Source organism: Strix aluco, chromosome 3 (genome assembly GCF_031877795.1).
Source record: "Strix aluco isolate bStrAlu1 chromosome 3, bStrAlu1.hap1, whole genome shotgun sequence".
NCBI classification, from domain to species: Eukaryota; Metazoa; Chordata; class Aves; order Strigiformes; family Strigidae; genus Strix; species Strix aluco.
The window spans coordinates 128039061-128054178 of NC_133933.1; the positions used below are offsets into that span (position 1 = coordinate 128039061).

Genomic DNA, 15118 nt, shown 5'->3' on the forward strand with positions numbered 1-15118 from the left:
TTTAGACTAGCTGATTATGTTTCATTACATAAAATGTTCCTATCAGTCCCTTCTGCCATATAATCTCAAACTTTGTGCAAAGTGCAGTAAAGACAGCCTGCGTCAAGAAAAATCATTAGAAACTTTACATAAAATACCTGCAGATAATTTAGATCAGACAGATGTGCCACTGCACCTATCAATCAAAACCATGTGGTAAGAGGGCCAAATATGAAGTCAAAGCCAGAAGAAGCCAATGATTCATTAGTTTTTGAAGTAAGCTGCACATATCTTTTTTATATTATAACGTTAAAATAAGTGTTGCAGAACTATGATGTGGATATCCTGTAGGTCCTATGTTGTATCTGTCAGCCCCCTATTTCAAGGATTCTTGCCAGGACCGGGGGAAACTTCAATGGGATGGACATACTCAGACTCCAAGGTGTTCATATGAAAGGCTGCATCTACTGCAGCTGCTGAATGACTCCAAGATCAAGGTAAAAGAGTCCCACCTCATAGACAAGCTAAATATATATATTATTAAAGTGATGACAATGATTGTCAAGCAAGATGATCTGTTTAACAAACTAATATTTAATAATAATAATAATTAAAAAATCAGAAAGACTACAGCAGATGTGTTTATATTCCAAAATGCTAAAGATTTCTTCTAAATTTAGTTGCACTCAATAATTATTGGGATGAGAAACAAAAGTCTGATTCACTGAAAAATATTTAAAGGTAATTATATAAAGCATGTCTATTATTTACAATGGGGAACAATGGTCTTTCTTTTATCTCCTCTAAACGCCAGTTCAAAGAGAACCTCTGAGTTCCTTGCTTTCACTTGGCTACAGAATACCCCAAAAGAGAGATAATTCCTTTTGTTTTCCAATATCACACTACATCCTTGACTTCTAGTACTCAGTACCTCAAGGCTATCTTAATGATCCTATTCAGCCTTTACCTGAGTCAATAACAAAATCCCCATGGACTTCAATAGGACCAGGATTAATTCTAGACAACTCTTTTTATTAACAATACTTTTGTCCCTTATTCTATAGGATTTCTTCTTGTATACTGCACAAATGTGAAGTTTGTGGAGTGATACAGCATGACTTTTTCCCTTCAAAAGAAGTGGTTGCATCTAGACTGCACAATAGGAAAGATCTCTGAATTGTGCTACACCTTTTTCCCCCCTGCTTGGGAGACTGATAGTTAGTCCAAGCCAAAACTTTGCCAGGAACTGTTCTAGCATTATAAGACTATGGGATATTGGTAGAGATTGCAGGGCGGTGCTCAAGCTGTTTATTGTTGTACTATTCCTTCATGATTCACCAAAATTCCCCTTCTCAAAAATGACAATGACAGTAAGATTAGACTCTCTTCAGTCCCTGAAATCCAAGTGACCATTCCCAAATATCTCCTGTCCCACCAAAAACCTGTCCTACAACCACACTGTATGTACACTACATGGTTGAGCAGCATTCAGACTGCTTCTAGGAGGAATACCATGTTTCACAAGAGTCCATATGTAATTATTGATCAACAAACTTCAACTTGAATCACTTTTACATTTTAGATGTGTATGTTGTCCATACAGAGTTTTTGAGGACTTCTTCTGTATTTCAGTTTCTGGTCTATGAAGAATGTATAAGATCAGTATAAGTAGATGTTCTGATTTCATACCCATGTTGAGTGGACACAGTGGCACAAGGAGTGGAAAAGTTTCACAGTCTTTTTCAGGTGATTTTTTTTCCTTACATCTATCACCTGCTTGTTGTCAATACTCCATTTGAAAACATGGAAAGCCACTGTTTTCATTTGACTTCTAGGTTCACAGGATTAAGAAAAAAATCTCCTGTTTGTTAGGTGAGATTGTAATTTAAAAGTGTGTCTGGATTTTGCTCTATACACATGAGAACTTGGGTGAAGATTATATTAATGTGTATCAGTCCTGTGTAAGAACAGCATCAAACCAGACGAGCAGGTTCAGTAACCTGTCTCTCACAGCGACTATTACTAATGCCTCAGAATAAGATAACAAGAGCTATGAATAAGAACAAAGAAATAACTTGATCTGTGGTTGCTCAAGATCTTAGAATATGACTATCTGAGGAGTTTTTAAAGAAATGATCAGCTGTCTAGAAAATAAGTACTTTTTTTTTGTAACTTGGTGAAGCATAGAAGTTAATTTTTTGCTAAATATTAAAAATATTAACAGAAAAATCCACATAATTAGATGTTTAACAGTTCTGTTCCCACTAATGAATTATCTGAGGACTCAATTAATAAAAAAATTAAAGGAGGATAATGTAATTAATACTAATCAATACAAGTTTACAGAAAATAGATGCTGTCAAATGAACTTGCTTTTCTTCCTTTTAATGAGATTACAAATTTGATTGACTTCTAGAGCGCATTTAACTTGCAACCACAGGGATGTTGCTTACATTTATAACAATTAGACAAAATACTAAATACATTAAATGGATCTAAAGCTATCTATCTGAACCTGAAATGGATGAAGAAATGAGAATAATGACTAAACACGTAAATTCCTAATAGAGTTTCAGGTTTCAGTGCCTTCCCTGACATTAGTTTAATTTCTTATCAATGGGAATATGTAGTTTCACTGATGATAGCATTTGTAAGTGACTGAAAGATTGCAGGTAAACTGATGAAGGGGAAAAATGTACCATGATCTGGATTGTTCAACAAGCTGGATGTCAGCAAATAACTTATTAACAGAGGGAAAATTAATTTGTACATCTAAAAAGAAAATAAATACCTTTTCCCTATGAGATGCTGGAGTCTGTTCTGGAAAGCCGTGACTCTGAAAGCAAATTGTTGGTCATAGGTGACAACTCACTAAGTATGAGCTTGAACTTGAGGGCAGAAGGGCAAGAGTGTCCTGTGTCTAAATAAGTAAAAAGGATATGATGTATTTATTCATAAAGCTCATGTTGCATCTGTCATGGATGTGAAGCAATGGCAGGTGGAATATTATGCTATTTCTGATATGTCCCTTTCAAGAAAGGTCTTAGTGAACTGAATAAAGTGATGTGGCATCACTGATGTCATGACAAAACACTGTCTGAGGCTTTGCAGAAAATGACCTAGGGATTCTGGTGCACACTGAGATGAACATAAGCCAACAATGTGCCCTTCCCACAAAAGTGGTACAATGGTATCCTGGGCTGCATTAGAAGAAATGTTGGAAGCAGGTGGGAGTGATCCTTCCCCTCTACTCAACACTGGTGAAGCCACACCTGGAGTCCTGTGTCCAGTTCTGGGCTCCTCAGTACAAGAGGAACATGAATGTACTGGAGAGAGTCCAATGAAGGACCACCAAGATAATTAAGGGACTGGAACATCTCTCCTATGAGGAAAGGCTGAGTGAGTTGTGGCAGTTTAGCCACAAGAAGAGAAGGTTCAGGGGGGATTTTGTTAATGAATATAAATACCTGAAGGAAGGGTGCAAAGAGGACAGAGCCAGGCTCTTTTCAATGGGGCTCCAGTGCCAGGACTAGAGGCCACAGGCACACACTGAAACACAGGAGGGTCCCTCTGAACATCAGGAAACACTTTTCAACTGTGAGGGTGACTGAGCACTGACACAGGTCACCCAGAAAGGTTGTGGAGCCTCCTTCTCTGGAGATATTCAGAGGTCATCTGGACATGGTCCTGGGCAACTGGCTGTAGGTGGCCCTGCTTGAGCAGAGGGGATGGACCAAATTGCCTCCAGAGGTCCCTTCCAACTTCAACTAATCTGTGATTCCATGATTCTGTAAGTACAAGAGGATCTACCATATAATGAAAGACACAACAAGATTAATTTATTCATCTTAATAACAAGGTGATACAGAGAACTGAAAACGGAGAATCAGAAGATTCTACTGGTTTAAGGTTCAAGTTCAACAAAACACAGAATAGAAAACAGATTTGTATCTTTATCAGAGATAGTGATTAAGAAAGGAACAATTCTTTGTGTTGGACAAAGATTTTACCTCCACAGCGTTAAAAAGTAAAACCAAGACAGTGTTATTAATTCTTCTACAAGGTACACTGCAGCTCATTCAACAGTTAATCCATAGAGAATTTCTGGCCTGTGTTCTGCAGGAGTTAGCTTAACTGAGCAATTGCAGCTTTTGTTTCTATGAAGCTGTGATTGTCCCCCACTTCCTGGTCTATCTGTGACTATTTTCATGACTTACACAAGATAAATTGGCTGCTCTACTTTATACTAATTCTATATTCAGAGGATGCACAAATGGAAACCCCTAGGGAATGAGAGAAGCTGACCAAACAGGCATCACCCTTCCTTTGCACAAGAGATCCCACGCAGCGTAAGGGCTTTTGACACAATGGGGAAATTTGCTGAATGCTGCTCTTGCTGCTGCAACACTGATACGTTTTATTTTTTGTCAGCCAAGCATCTTCCTGATGTTCATGCATCTAGGATGTGATCAGGTTCCTTTTAATTAGTTGTGTGATAAGGATGATGATTGAAAGGGAACAAGGCAAGCCAGAATGAAGCTTCAGTAAATAAGCAGGCCTGGACAAAGGTCATGTACAAGGAGCAATAGAAGTAGGGCTGGGAGAAGGAACCATTCTCCAGAATTCCAGTCCCCTCTCCACAACACTGATTAAGTTCCCTTCTTTCATATACTGTGTGTTTTAAAGGATATTTATGTTTTACATTTTCACTGAAGTCTAACAGACTCATCATAAATTTAGAAACAACCTTAGTTATCAAAGCTTTTTAAAAAAAGATATTGAAACAAGGCTGGTCATTCAGGGAACCGTGAAACTGCCCTTGTGATTTCAACATGTGATAAAACCCAGTCTAAGGCTCCCGAAACAAAAGTGGGCTGAAACTTTTAATTATATAGTTAGAGAAAAAAATAACCATGTTAAAGTTCAGTAACAAAGACCAATGTTGGTAAAACAGTGTAGTGATTCTGCAAGTCTTTTTTTAAGGAGCGCTGTCATTACATTTTTAGGAAGGTATGCTGAAACTCTGATTATAAATAACTACAGGTACTTGAAATTTTTTGCAACATAGATTCTCTTCTGGTAGGCAAATTCAATCGTTAGATGTTCATTTCAAAACTGAGGGTGGGAGAAAGGCCAAAATTTGAATTTTCAACTTTCTCATCTTGATACTGGAGAACAAAATGTTTAATTTCGGAGTTGTTAAAATGATTCATTTACACTTGCTCGTTCCTATGCCTCTTAGGCAGGAAACATTGATTTTTATTGTGCTTGTGCATTTATAATAATGAAAGCAATGATATACAATTACCTTAGGATTACAACTCTAAATTGCATGTTTATATTAATATTAATATCATATTCTATCACTAGAATGAATATTGCATGGAAGGCAGTGAGGATGCAGTTAACCTAATTCAAACAACAAGTTTGTGCCTAATTTTTTAGACTATATTTGAACTATGTGCCATGAGTCTAACTGGCACGGAATACCTTGTATCCATATTATTAAATTCAGTCTCTAAACCAGGGTGGTCATATCCTATCTGCCTCCTGGGAATAGTGTCTGGTTTTTGCTCACCGCCAAACTGTGCCTGGGAGCTGCCTGAAATTGCTGACATGGGTCAAAACCATGCCAAGAACCTGTGAACCATTGAGCAATAGGAAAGTTGAGTATCCAGAAATGTTCTTTGGCATTATTTCATTTATTAACCTAAAAAGCGGGGAAGGGAAGGGAAGGGAAGGGAAGGGAAGGGAAGGGAAGGGAAGGGAAGGGAAGGGAAGGGAAGGGAAGGGAAGGGAAGGGAAGGGAAGGGAAGGGAAGGGAAGGGAAGGGAAGGGAAGGGAAGGGAAGGGAAGGGAAGGGAAGGGAAGGGAAGGGAAGGGAAGGGAAGGGAAGGGAAGGGAAGGGAAGGGAAGGGAAGGGAAGGGAAGGGAAGGGAAGGGAAGGGAAGGGAAGGGAAGGGAAGGGAAGGGAAGGGAAGGGAAGGGAAGGGAAGGGAAAAACTTAAACTACCTTAAAATCATAGTTAATGAGAGTTTTAACTTAAGACCCTGCTACTACTTGGGCTAAAGTCCCTGCTGGCCACGGTGCAGTATAGGAGCAAACTGAAGGGAGCATCCACGGAATGGTATGACTCTGGATATATTATGAGCAATTTTGGGAGCCTGAAGTACATTTCCCCTATAGATACAGTTTGCTGACTTTGCTATGTCTCCTTTCATGTACCCAGAATTTTTTTACCTCCCTAAAGCATTGCCTATGGTCATATTATCTGAGCACCTACTGACAGAAAGCAAGAGAAGAATTAAAAAGAAAGTGGGGGAGGGTGATACCAGAGGAAAAAAAAAAAATATTCTCAAATCAGATAACAGGCCAGGTCCTAATTTTTTTTCTTAAAACTGATTAACTCTCTCCTACCATGAAATTTAAATGCTGTATCCTGAGCATAAATAATTCACTCCGCAGGCTATATCCTAAAATGTGAAGAGAGTATTTCATTGTATAAATATAACTTAAACCTTGTTTTTAAGTCAAATCACATACAAAGAGTTTGTATCCACATAAACATAACTGAATTAAATTAAACAAATAAAAATGGAATCTCCTAACTTTCTGCCATATTAAACATTTAATAAAACTGAAAGCTCCCTTCAATGGCTGCAGTTTGCCTGTCCTTGATTATGTGACTCTATTTAAGAACAGGGGGTTTTGTTTGGGAATGGGAACAATAAAGAAATAAAAAGTATATGCTTTATTCAGATGAACAAGCCAGTTCCACATGTAAGTGCCAATATCCCAGCTGAGGAAACTGAAAGATATCCTTATATGTTTAGTTTAAAATTTTTAAGGAAACAAGTTCAGCAACGAGTTAGTGTTTTGTTTGGCTTTTAGGAGGAAGAGGTTTTAGAAAGGATTAATTCACTTTCAAAAGGTGGATGTGGAGAGGAAGGATAACCCTGCAGCTGTGACAGCAGCTCCTGGGACTCCTCAGACTCCCCTTTGTGTTACAAAGGATAAGTCATCCAGTGGCAGAACGTGCATAAAGTCTTCGGTTTAACGCATCACCTAACTCCTGCTTTTCCTGCCAATCATGGAAAGCCATGAAGCTAACACCCAACATCCCTGTTCAAAGAGCAAAGGGAGGTTTGGGTCCTAATACAAGGAGACACAAGTCAGCAACATGGAGTAATCCAAGCTCATAAGGAGAGACAGTAAGATGTGAGCAAGGCTTCGCGTCCTCTGTTTTAGGGAGCCAAGTACTTATTTGAAGTTCACTACCTTGTCTCAAGTTGAGCACCTACATCAGATTAAAATAAAGATTAAGAGATATTGATATGAGAAAAAAGGCCTGAAACAGTCTTCATTCTTAACCTAGGAGATCTGATTGTCATTCCTGCTCCAAAGCTTTTGCAGTGGGTAGAACAGTTTTGAAGAGGGGATGCTAAAGTTGCATCCAGGTGTTTGGTGAAGCATCCCATCACATTGCCTCAAGGTCCAGGTCCTTGTTGAAATCATGTACTCAGGTTTCTTGTGAAAAAACAGGCAGTACAGAGGGATAAAACACCAAGACATGAGTAGAGTACATAATTAAACTTGGGTACCGGAGTTCTCCTCAGTATAGTAAGACAGAAACACTTGGAGGGGCTCCTTTTTCCAAATAGCCCACAGGTTGTGCAAGGCTTGACCTGGGAGAATTAGGTTGGAAAAAACTGGGCATGAGCAGTCAATATGAACTCACAGCTCAGAAAGCCAACCGTATCCTGGGCTGCATAAACTGGGATTCCTGCTATCAAAGACTAGTGGCCAGGCGAGTACCACAGAGTGACATATGAGTTCATTTTTTGTCATGATTAGACAAATCAGTGTGTTCAGGTTTGAGCCCCTTACTACAAGAAAGAAATTGAGGTACTGGAACATGTCCAAGGAAGAACAACAAAGCTGGTGAAGGGTCTAGAGAACAAGTCCTATGAGGAGTGGCTGAGGGAACTGGGGTTGTTTAGTCTGGAGACAAGGATGCTCAGGGGAGACCTTATCACTGTCTACAACTACCTGAAAGGAGCCTGTAGCAAGGTGGGGGTCAGTAAGTTCTCCCAAGTAACAAGCAATAGGATGAGAGGAAACAGCCTCAAGTTGTGCCAGAGGAGGTTTAGTTTGGATAGTAGGAAAAAATTCTTCACTGAAGGAGTCATGAAGCATTGGAACTGGCTGTCCAGGGAAGTGGTTGAGTCACCATCCCTGGAGGTATTTAAGACATGTAGATGTGGTGCTTAAGGACATGGTTTAGTGGTGGACTTGACAGTGTTAGGTTTATGGTTGGACTTGATGACCTTAAAGGTTTTTTCCAACCTAGATGATTCTATGATTGTATGAAATCCAAAAATTTAATTGTTTCTCCAAACAGAGAATACAGTTCTGCTCAACATGACTGACTCTCTTTCAGACTGTATCAGCGTGGTGTCACTGGCTATGAGTGGATATTTGTTATTACTAGTTGAAAACAAACTTTGATGTTTTGTGTCGTGCTGTTTAATTTGTGTCTATCTGCTTCTTCATGTTTGAGAATATTCTCATCCTAAAAATAATACCAAATTGCTGAGATGTTGTTTTAAAATTTCTTCTCTACCCACCTACTCTCTTCTTTTAAGTTTCCTCCTCTCTGCAATTTTCCAGCCATTTGATGATTTTACAGTTGCTGCCAAAGATGCTGCACAGCATCCTCTCTCTCAGCTGGAAATATTTACCAAGGGTATCTTCAGTGTCTCCTTGTGGTAAGGACTGGGATTTCCATAGGCTTGCCTCTGATTGCCCTAAACTCCTCACTGTCATTCATCCCTTGCAATTCCTCGCCATCCCAAGAGACCCAGATGAAGAGGGAAAAGGTAGAGAGAAAACCCAAAGGTTTTCTGCAAAAACAGCAGAAACACCCTCCAGAAGACTGACTAAATGTCTTCGAACATATTATGAATTACCAATGGGACTCAGTCCTTCCTAGCCAAAAGTCATCTGAAGCATTCCTTGAATTTGCCAAACACCATTATAAGCATGCTCTTAAAAATGGGAGAGAGACAGAGGCAACAAGCCAGCTGGTGGGATTTCTGGTTCATGACTCTTTAGTTGATCATCACTGAGTCCCTCTGATGCAGAGCTTTTTTACTCTCTTCCTCTCATATAAGTGGTCAAGAATCACAGGGAAGACTCTGGTAGCCTTCAGAAAGATATTTCTATCCCTTCTTTTCACAGATGGGTAGTACTGATGGTTGAAATGGTCACACCAGCCCTTTCTAGACTGCCTGCTCCTATGCATGGTTATTAGGATGTTTTGGAACCCTTTTCAGGGAAGATATTTCAGACTGAGTTATTGTGAATGCCCTGTCCTCACTGGCTGCAAGCAGTGGTATAGGGGAGCTGGCAGCTCCAGGGCAGTGGGAGGTGGGTCCTGATGCCCAGGAGTGACTCCTTCACCCTAATCCTGGCTTTGGGAAGAGCCTGAAAGGGGCTGTGACAAAGGGTGTCCCAGGGAGATCTCCACTGATGGCAAAGCCCACAGCCTCTTCCCCACAGAGTTATTAAATGCGGCGAACACTTTGGGCCTGTCCATGAGGGCTCAGCACATGTGGTTGAGCTTTTCTGGCTTGCTACAAACTGCTCCTGACATCTGCAAGAGCAGGCAGCAATGAGAGGGCTTGGTGATGTCCCTCCACAGAGTATGAGCACTGTGGTGTTGGGAAAATGCAAAATGATGGGGATAGATTTTTGGTAGGACAAGAGGTAATGGCTTTAAACCACAATAATGTAGATTCAGACTAGATATAAGGAAGAAATTCTTTACAGTCAGGGAGGTGAAACACTGGCACAGGTTGCCCAGAGAGGTGTGGATGCCCCATCCCTGGAAACATTCAAGGTCAGGATGGACCCTGAGCAACCAGATCTAGGTGAAGATGTCCCTGCTCATGGCAGGAGGTTGGACTAGATGGCCTTTAAAGGTCCCTTCCAACCCAAACCATTCTATGATTCTATGAAAAACCCTGGTTATGTCTGCAGATGTAATAAGGAAACTGGATTTACCGGCAAACAGTATAGGAAGTTGAATTTGTTTTAAGAGATAAGTCTTGGTATTATTTACCAAAAAAAAGGTATTAAATGTACACCAAAGCAATGATTTCGGTAAATCCATGAATAAGCAGGCAGTAAATTTTAAGCTACTTTTTGAGATGCCTGCAATGTTATATGATTTTTTCCCCTGTGAATTAAACTGCAAAGAAGCTTTTTAATAAATAGTACTGAGTTCTGAAATACACGTGAGAACGAAAAGTGTCAGGAAAAAAAAAAAAAAGAGCTAGTTTGAAGAAAAGGGACCAAACACTTCCAAAAAGCCTGGATTTTTTAGTTAAAACTGTCAGAAACCTGCCTTTACACGAGAGCCTGCAGCGAGCAGCAGAGGGCGCTGAGATAAATGGATTTATTTTAAACTCCAGCCAACAATACGGGTTGAGGGATATGTACATGATTATACAGAGCCACGCTGGATTTAAAAGGCAGAGCAGGGTAGAAAGTCTATTTCTGAAACAGGACCTTGACTGGGTGCAGGCAAAGTTAAAAGGAAAAAAAAAAAAAAAAAAACAAACCACACAAAAAACAAACAAACAAAAAAACCCAAACAAGGGAAATCATATGAAATGAGAGGATCATAACTTGTTGAATTAAGATTGATTTTTCATGTTTTTTCTGACTTCTCACCAAAGTGGCCATCATGGTGTTGCAGGGCCTCTCCCTCCCTGGGCTATTAACAAACACCTCGTTGAGATGATTTGGATATTTGACCTAGGCTGCACACTGCATTTAACAGTGGGGAGGGTAGAGGATTTATTTTAATTATAAGGTAGAGGTTCAAACACTGAGCTAAGAAAAAAATAAAAAAGGGTGTAAATAAGAACCTGCAGCTTTATCCTATCGGAGGAAAGACCGGTGTCAGCATCATTTCCAACAGAGGAAATGTTTGGCTGTTTGTAGCTCCCAGTTATGGGTATAACGGGGAGGGGGGGGCGGCAGCTTTCGGAGGGAGCCCCCATCAGAGGGCGCCGCTGCCCCGCTCAATGCGCTCCGGTGCGCCCGGCCCCCGCGCCCGCGGAACCACCGCCCGCCGCGGCTCGGCCTGGGAGGGCGGGGAGGGCTCCCTCCCGCATCGGCAGGGCTAGATGGAAAGGTATCTTTTTTAAAAAAAAAAAAAAAAAAAAGCCAAAAAATATAAAATATTCCTTTGCAATGGCAGCTGCCAGGCTGCAGTGCCCCTGCCCACCGCTGAAAAAGCCGGGCTTTCGTTGGAAGAGATTGTAAAAGCCTGCCCCAAACTGCCGAAAAACGGCTGGTCCTCCCCCCACCTTTTTTTTTTTTTTTAAGGTTGAAAGTACAGCTTGCAATGGTCAGTTCTGAGTACGTGCCTTGCATTTTGGACCCAGGGTTTACTGCACATTTCGGGTGTAAACTGGTGCAAGTCTTCCCGTTTGAAATTGGTAAATTAGACTTAAGGAAGCTGCGGGGGTGGGGGGTGCAAAACAAGCACAGAAAATGCGAAGCACCTTTGTTCATTTTAATTTTCTAAATGATCACTTGAGACACGTTTGTCATGTTTTGCAAGTGCAAGCGAAATGTAATAGTGGGATTTGAAAGTAAGAATGTAATGTCTCTACCATTCTGTTAGCAAAGAGCCAGCAGTCGTCAAGTCTATTTTAGCTGCTTTTTTTTTTTTTTTCCCCTCCTCTCCCCTCCCCCAGCACGTAAAGCATATTTAATTCAGGGTGCCACGAAATTGTAAAGCATTAGCTGTCACGAAGCACATTCAGTCTGCCCTGTGCCAGCCTTCCAGGACATGACTCAAAGACTTTTAACAAAAGTGATGGCAAAGTGTCCCTTTATGAGCCTGGTATTTTTGTAAGAGGGCCATTCAGATCTATAGGTGCATGAGGGTGTGTGTGGGGTGGCTGCATGCATACCTCTGCACATCCACATGCGAACAGCATACCTCCTTTCTCCTTTTCCAGCTTTTTTTACACTATTGCTTCGGTTGAAATGGTCTGTCCAACCCACTCGAAGATGTGCCCTTTTCTCCTCCTCCTCTGTACAGCAGAGAAAAAACTCGTATCTGCTTTAACAACTTCCAGCAAGACCGTTGTCCAGCTCCTAATATCTGGCTGTTATTTGTCTCTTGCCTTTTGAGGGTTGAGTTTTTAGAAGAAGATGTACGGTTTGAAAGGGGGGTGGGGGTGGGTGTATGCTGTAGAGGCTGAGGGAAAAAGGGATGAATTTATACTTTCTGCTTTAATTCGAGGCCAAAGCGAACAGAAAAAGAAAAGCCCACCCTTCCCACCAGCCAACCAAACACCACCAGAAGTGTCTCCTGATGAAGTTTTCTTCGTTTTCGAGATTATATAGATATAAAAGCGCCTTTACCTGTAGGACCTTTGAAAGTACAAAGGACACTATGCACTTTCCCATAGGATCCCATGCAGAATAACAAAGATTTGTAGCAACCTTATAGACAGAGCTTGAAATTTCCAGAGACAGGACCTTGAATTTAGAAACACCTTCTTTCTGTCTCTCTGCCTCTGTGTGTCTCTTTTTTCCCTTTTTTTTCCCCCTCTCCTGGTGCACCAGCCCACTGCAAAGCTCAATTGTTTCCTTTCAAAGGCAGAGATGGGCTCTGCTCGCCTGCAGAATAGGTCGCCTCTTTGCGGTACAACGTGTTAAAAAAAAAAAAAAAAAAAAAAAAAAAAAAAAACGGACAATGCGAAGCAAGGTTTGCCTGGGGAAAAAAAAAAAAAAAAAAAATAAAGGTTAAAAATGGTCCAACTCCTCCTCTCCCCTTCCAAACCGAGAGCTAGCCGGGAAACGCACAAATCCAACTCTGGTTTTAATCGTTTTCAGAAAGTAGCTAATAGCTATTTAAATGTGTGCAGAGAAGGGTTTGCTAAACTCCTTTTTTTTTTTTCCTTTTTTTTCTTTTTTTTTTTTTTATCCAGAGAGAGTGTTTCCAAGTTATAAAATACACAGTCCAAGTCTGAAGTGTAAGGCTTTCAAAAGAAAATCATTGATCTAAATTTACTCCTTTTAGATTTGCTTGAATGTGCTTGATGAGATGCTGTTTGGGTGTTTTACTGCATATGAGAGGATAATTTCTGGACATGTAAATAAAAGCATATTGCATGTGGGGAAAAGCATAATATCTCGTTGTAAATGATGAATCGCCTAGTGCAGAGGCAACTTATTCTTTATTTTAATATAAATAGGATCGAAAAAAATCACTAATTTCTCCATTCTGTCTATCTATCTATCTATCTATCTATCTATCTATCTATCTATCTGTCTATCTATCTATCTATCAATCTACTAAAATAGCGGATATATGCACTACATAATACATATATTTGATCACTGTATATCCACATATATATGTGTAGATGTATAAATATATACACAAATATGCATTTGTATACACTCCTATATAAACTGACCAGGTTTGTATGTATACATGCATATGTAACGTGTCATAAACATGTGCCTACATATGCGAGAATATATATAATTTACATATAGAAACTTGTCAATTTATATATGTCTGTACATGAAAAAAGTTGTATGTTAGGAGATATATGTGTGTATATGTGCATGTATATGTATGTCTGTGCATGTGCCACTGCGTATATGTATATATCTTTATATGCCTGCATATAAGTCTAAGTCTCTATATGTGTGTATATGTATATATCTAGTCACATATATGTCTGTAGATATATGTAACTATGTAACAGATAATGTTTTTTACTATCCGATTGAGGTAGACTTCTGCAGCCTATTGTTTCAGACAACAGATATAAGTTGCGATGGAAGAGGAACGTCGGATTTGGTGTCTGTCCCCCATTTCCAATTATAGATGGATCATTACAGACAGAGAAGTACTGAGAATCCAGACATCTGCTCTTCACATGAATGCACTCACCTCCTAGAGAACAGCCTGCCATCATGCTCTGGAAACTGGTTGAAAATGTCAAGTATGAAGATATCTATGAGGTGAGTATATAATATGCATATGAGTAAGAAAGTATATGTATATTTAAATATACATCTAGCATATAGATACAGGCATGACTATGTAATACATATATAGCTCTACATATACATAGAGGCAGATATAGAGACGCAAACACCAACACACACAAGTATAGAGACAGGAAACCAAAAGTAAATGCTTAAATGCTTATTTATTTTGCATATTTGTATTCAGCATGCCAAGTCCTAAACTTTTTTTTTTTTTTTTTTCATGGAAAAGCTGTTTGATGCGATTTAAAACATCAAAGAAATGATCTGGGGGTTGGAATGAGGCAACTTAAAGGCAAGAGTTTGATTGTTTAGACCTCGAATTAAATATAATTCGATTAAATATGGACAAATGTCGAGAGAAAAAAAGTTGAAAATAGAAGAGAAACGCAATCTGGTATTCAGGGACTGGATAAATTTCTCTCTTTTCTTTCTTTCTTTTATTTATTTTGCAATTCCAAGCTAAGTTCAAGCTGAATTTGGATTTTTTTTTTCTTTTTCTTGTTTTCACAATCGGATACGTTTTTTACGACTTTTTATACCTATATAGCAATAGATAAGATGTGCATGTATACATACACTCGCATTAATTAAGCGGCGCATACATTCTTGCTCGTATGTGAGTACACACACCCGAACTGATACATTCAAAGGCAGCTCCGCATAGTCCGCAGACGCGAAAAGTTGTGTATTTTATTCAGACCTCCGCGTTATTTTCGAGGTCAAAAAGCAGACCAAGGGGAAAAAAAAAAAAAAAAAATCACAGCGCAAACACCGCGAAACGTTTCTTAATTTTGCACGGTTTCCTGAGCCGGATCTTTCCCAAACGGGCTCCGCGAATGCATTTCTTGTAAGTTAACCAGCGTGCTGGATTTGCTCCGAAACGGGGGGGGGAAACAAAAAAAAAAAAAAAAAAAAAAAAGGTGTAAGGAAAGGCGCTCTGCAAAATGAAATTTTTTTTTTTTTTAAATTTGGGGTAGGCATTTACACGGCGATCGCAGAGGGGGGAGATTTTCAGAAGGGTGCGATCCTACAGCTCCAGCGCAG

At 39.8% G+C, this 15118-nt stretch overlaps 1 protein-coding gene across 5 annotated transcripts in view; it reads left to right on the forward strand.

The window, feature by feature from the left end:
- Positions 1–13909: 13909 nt before the first annotated feature.
- Positions 13910–15118, forward strand: part of TFAP2B (transcription factor AP-2 beta) — a 34755-nt gene continuing 33546 nt past the window's right edge. For 4 of the 5 annotated variants that reach the window (XM_074820246.1, XM_074820248.1, XM_074820249.1 and 1 more), the window contains exon 1: positions 13910–14044. In XM_074820246.1, coding sequence (XP_074676347.1) covers positions 13964–14044 — 81 coding nt within the window. In that variant the 5' untranslated portion in view covers positions 13910–13963. The remainder of the gene's footprint in view (positions 14045–15118) is intronic. The other variant, XM_074820251.1, reaches the window with a different exon arrangement.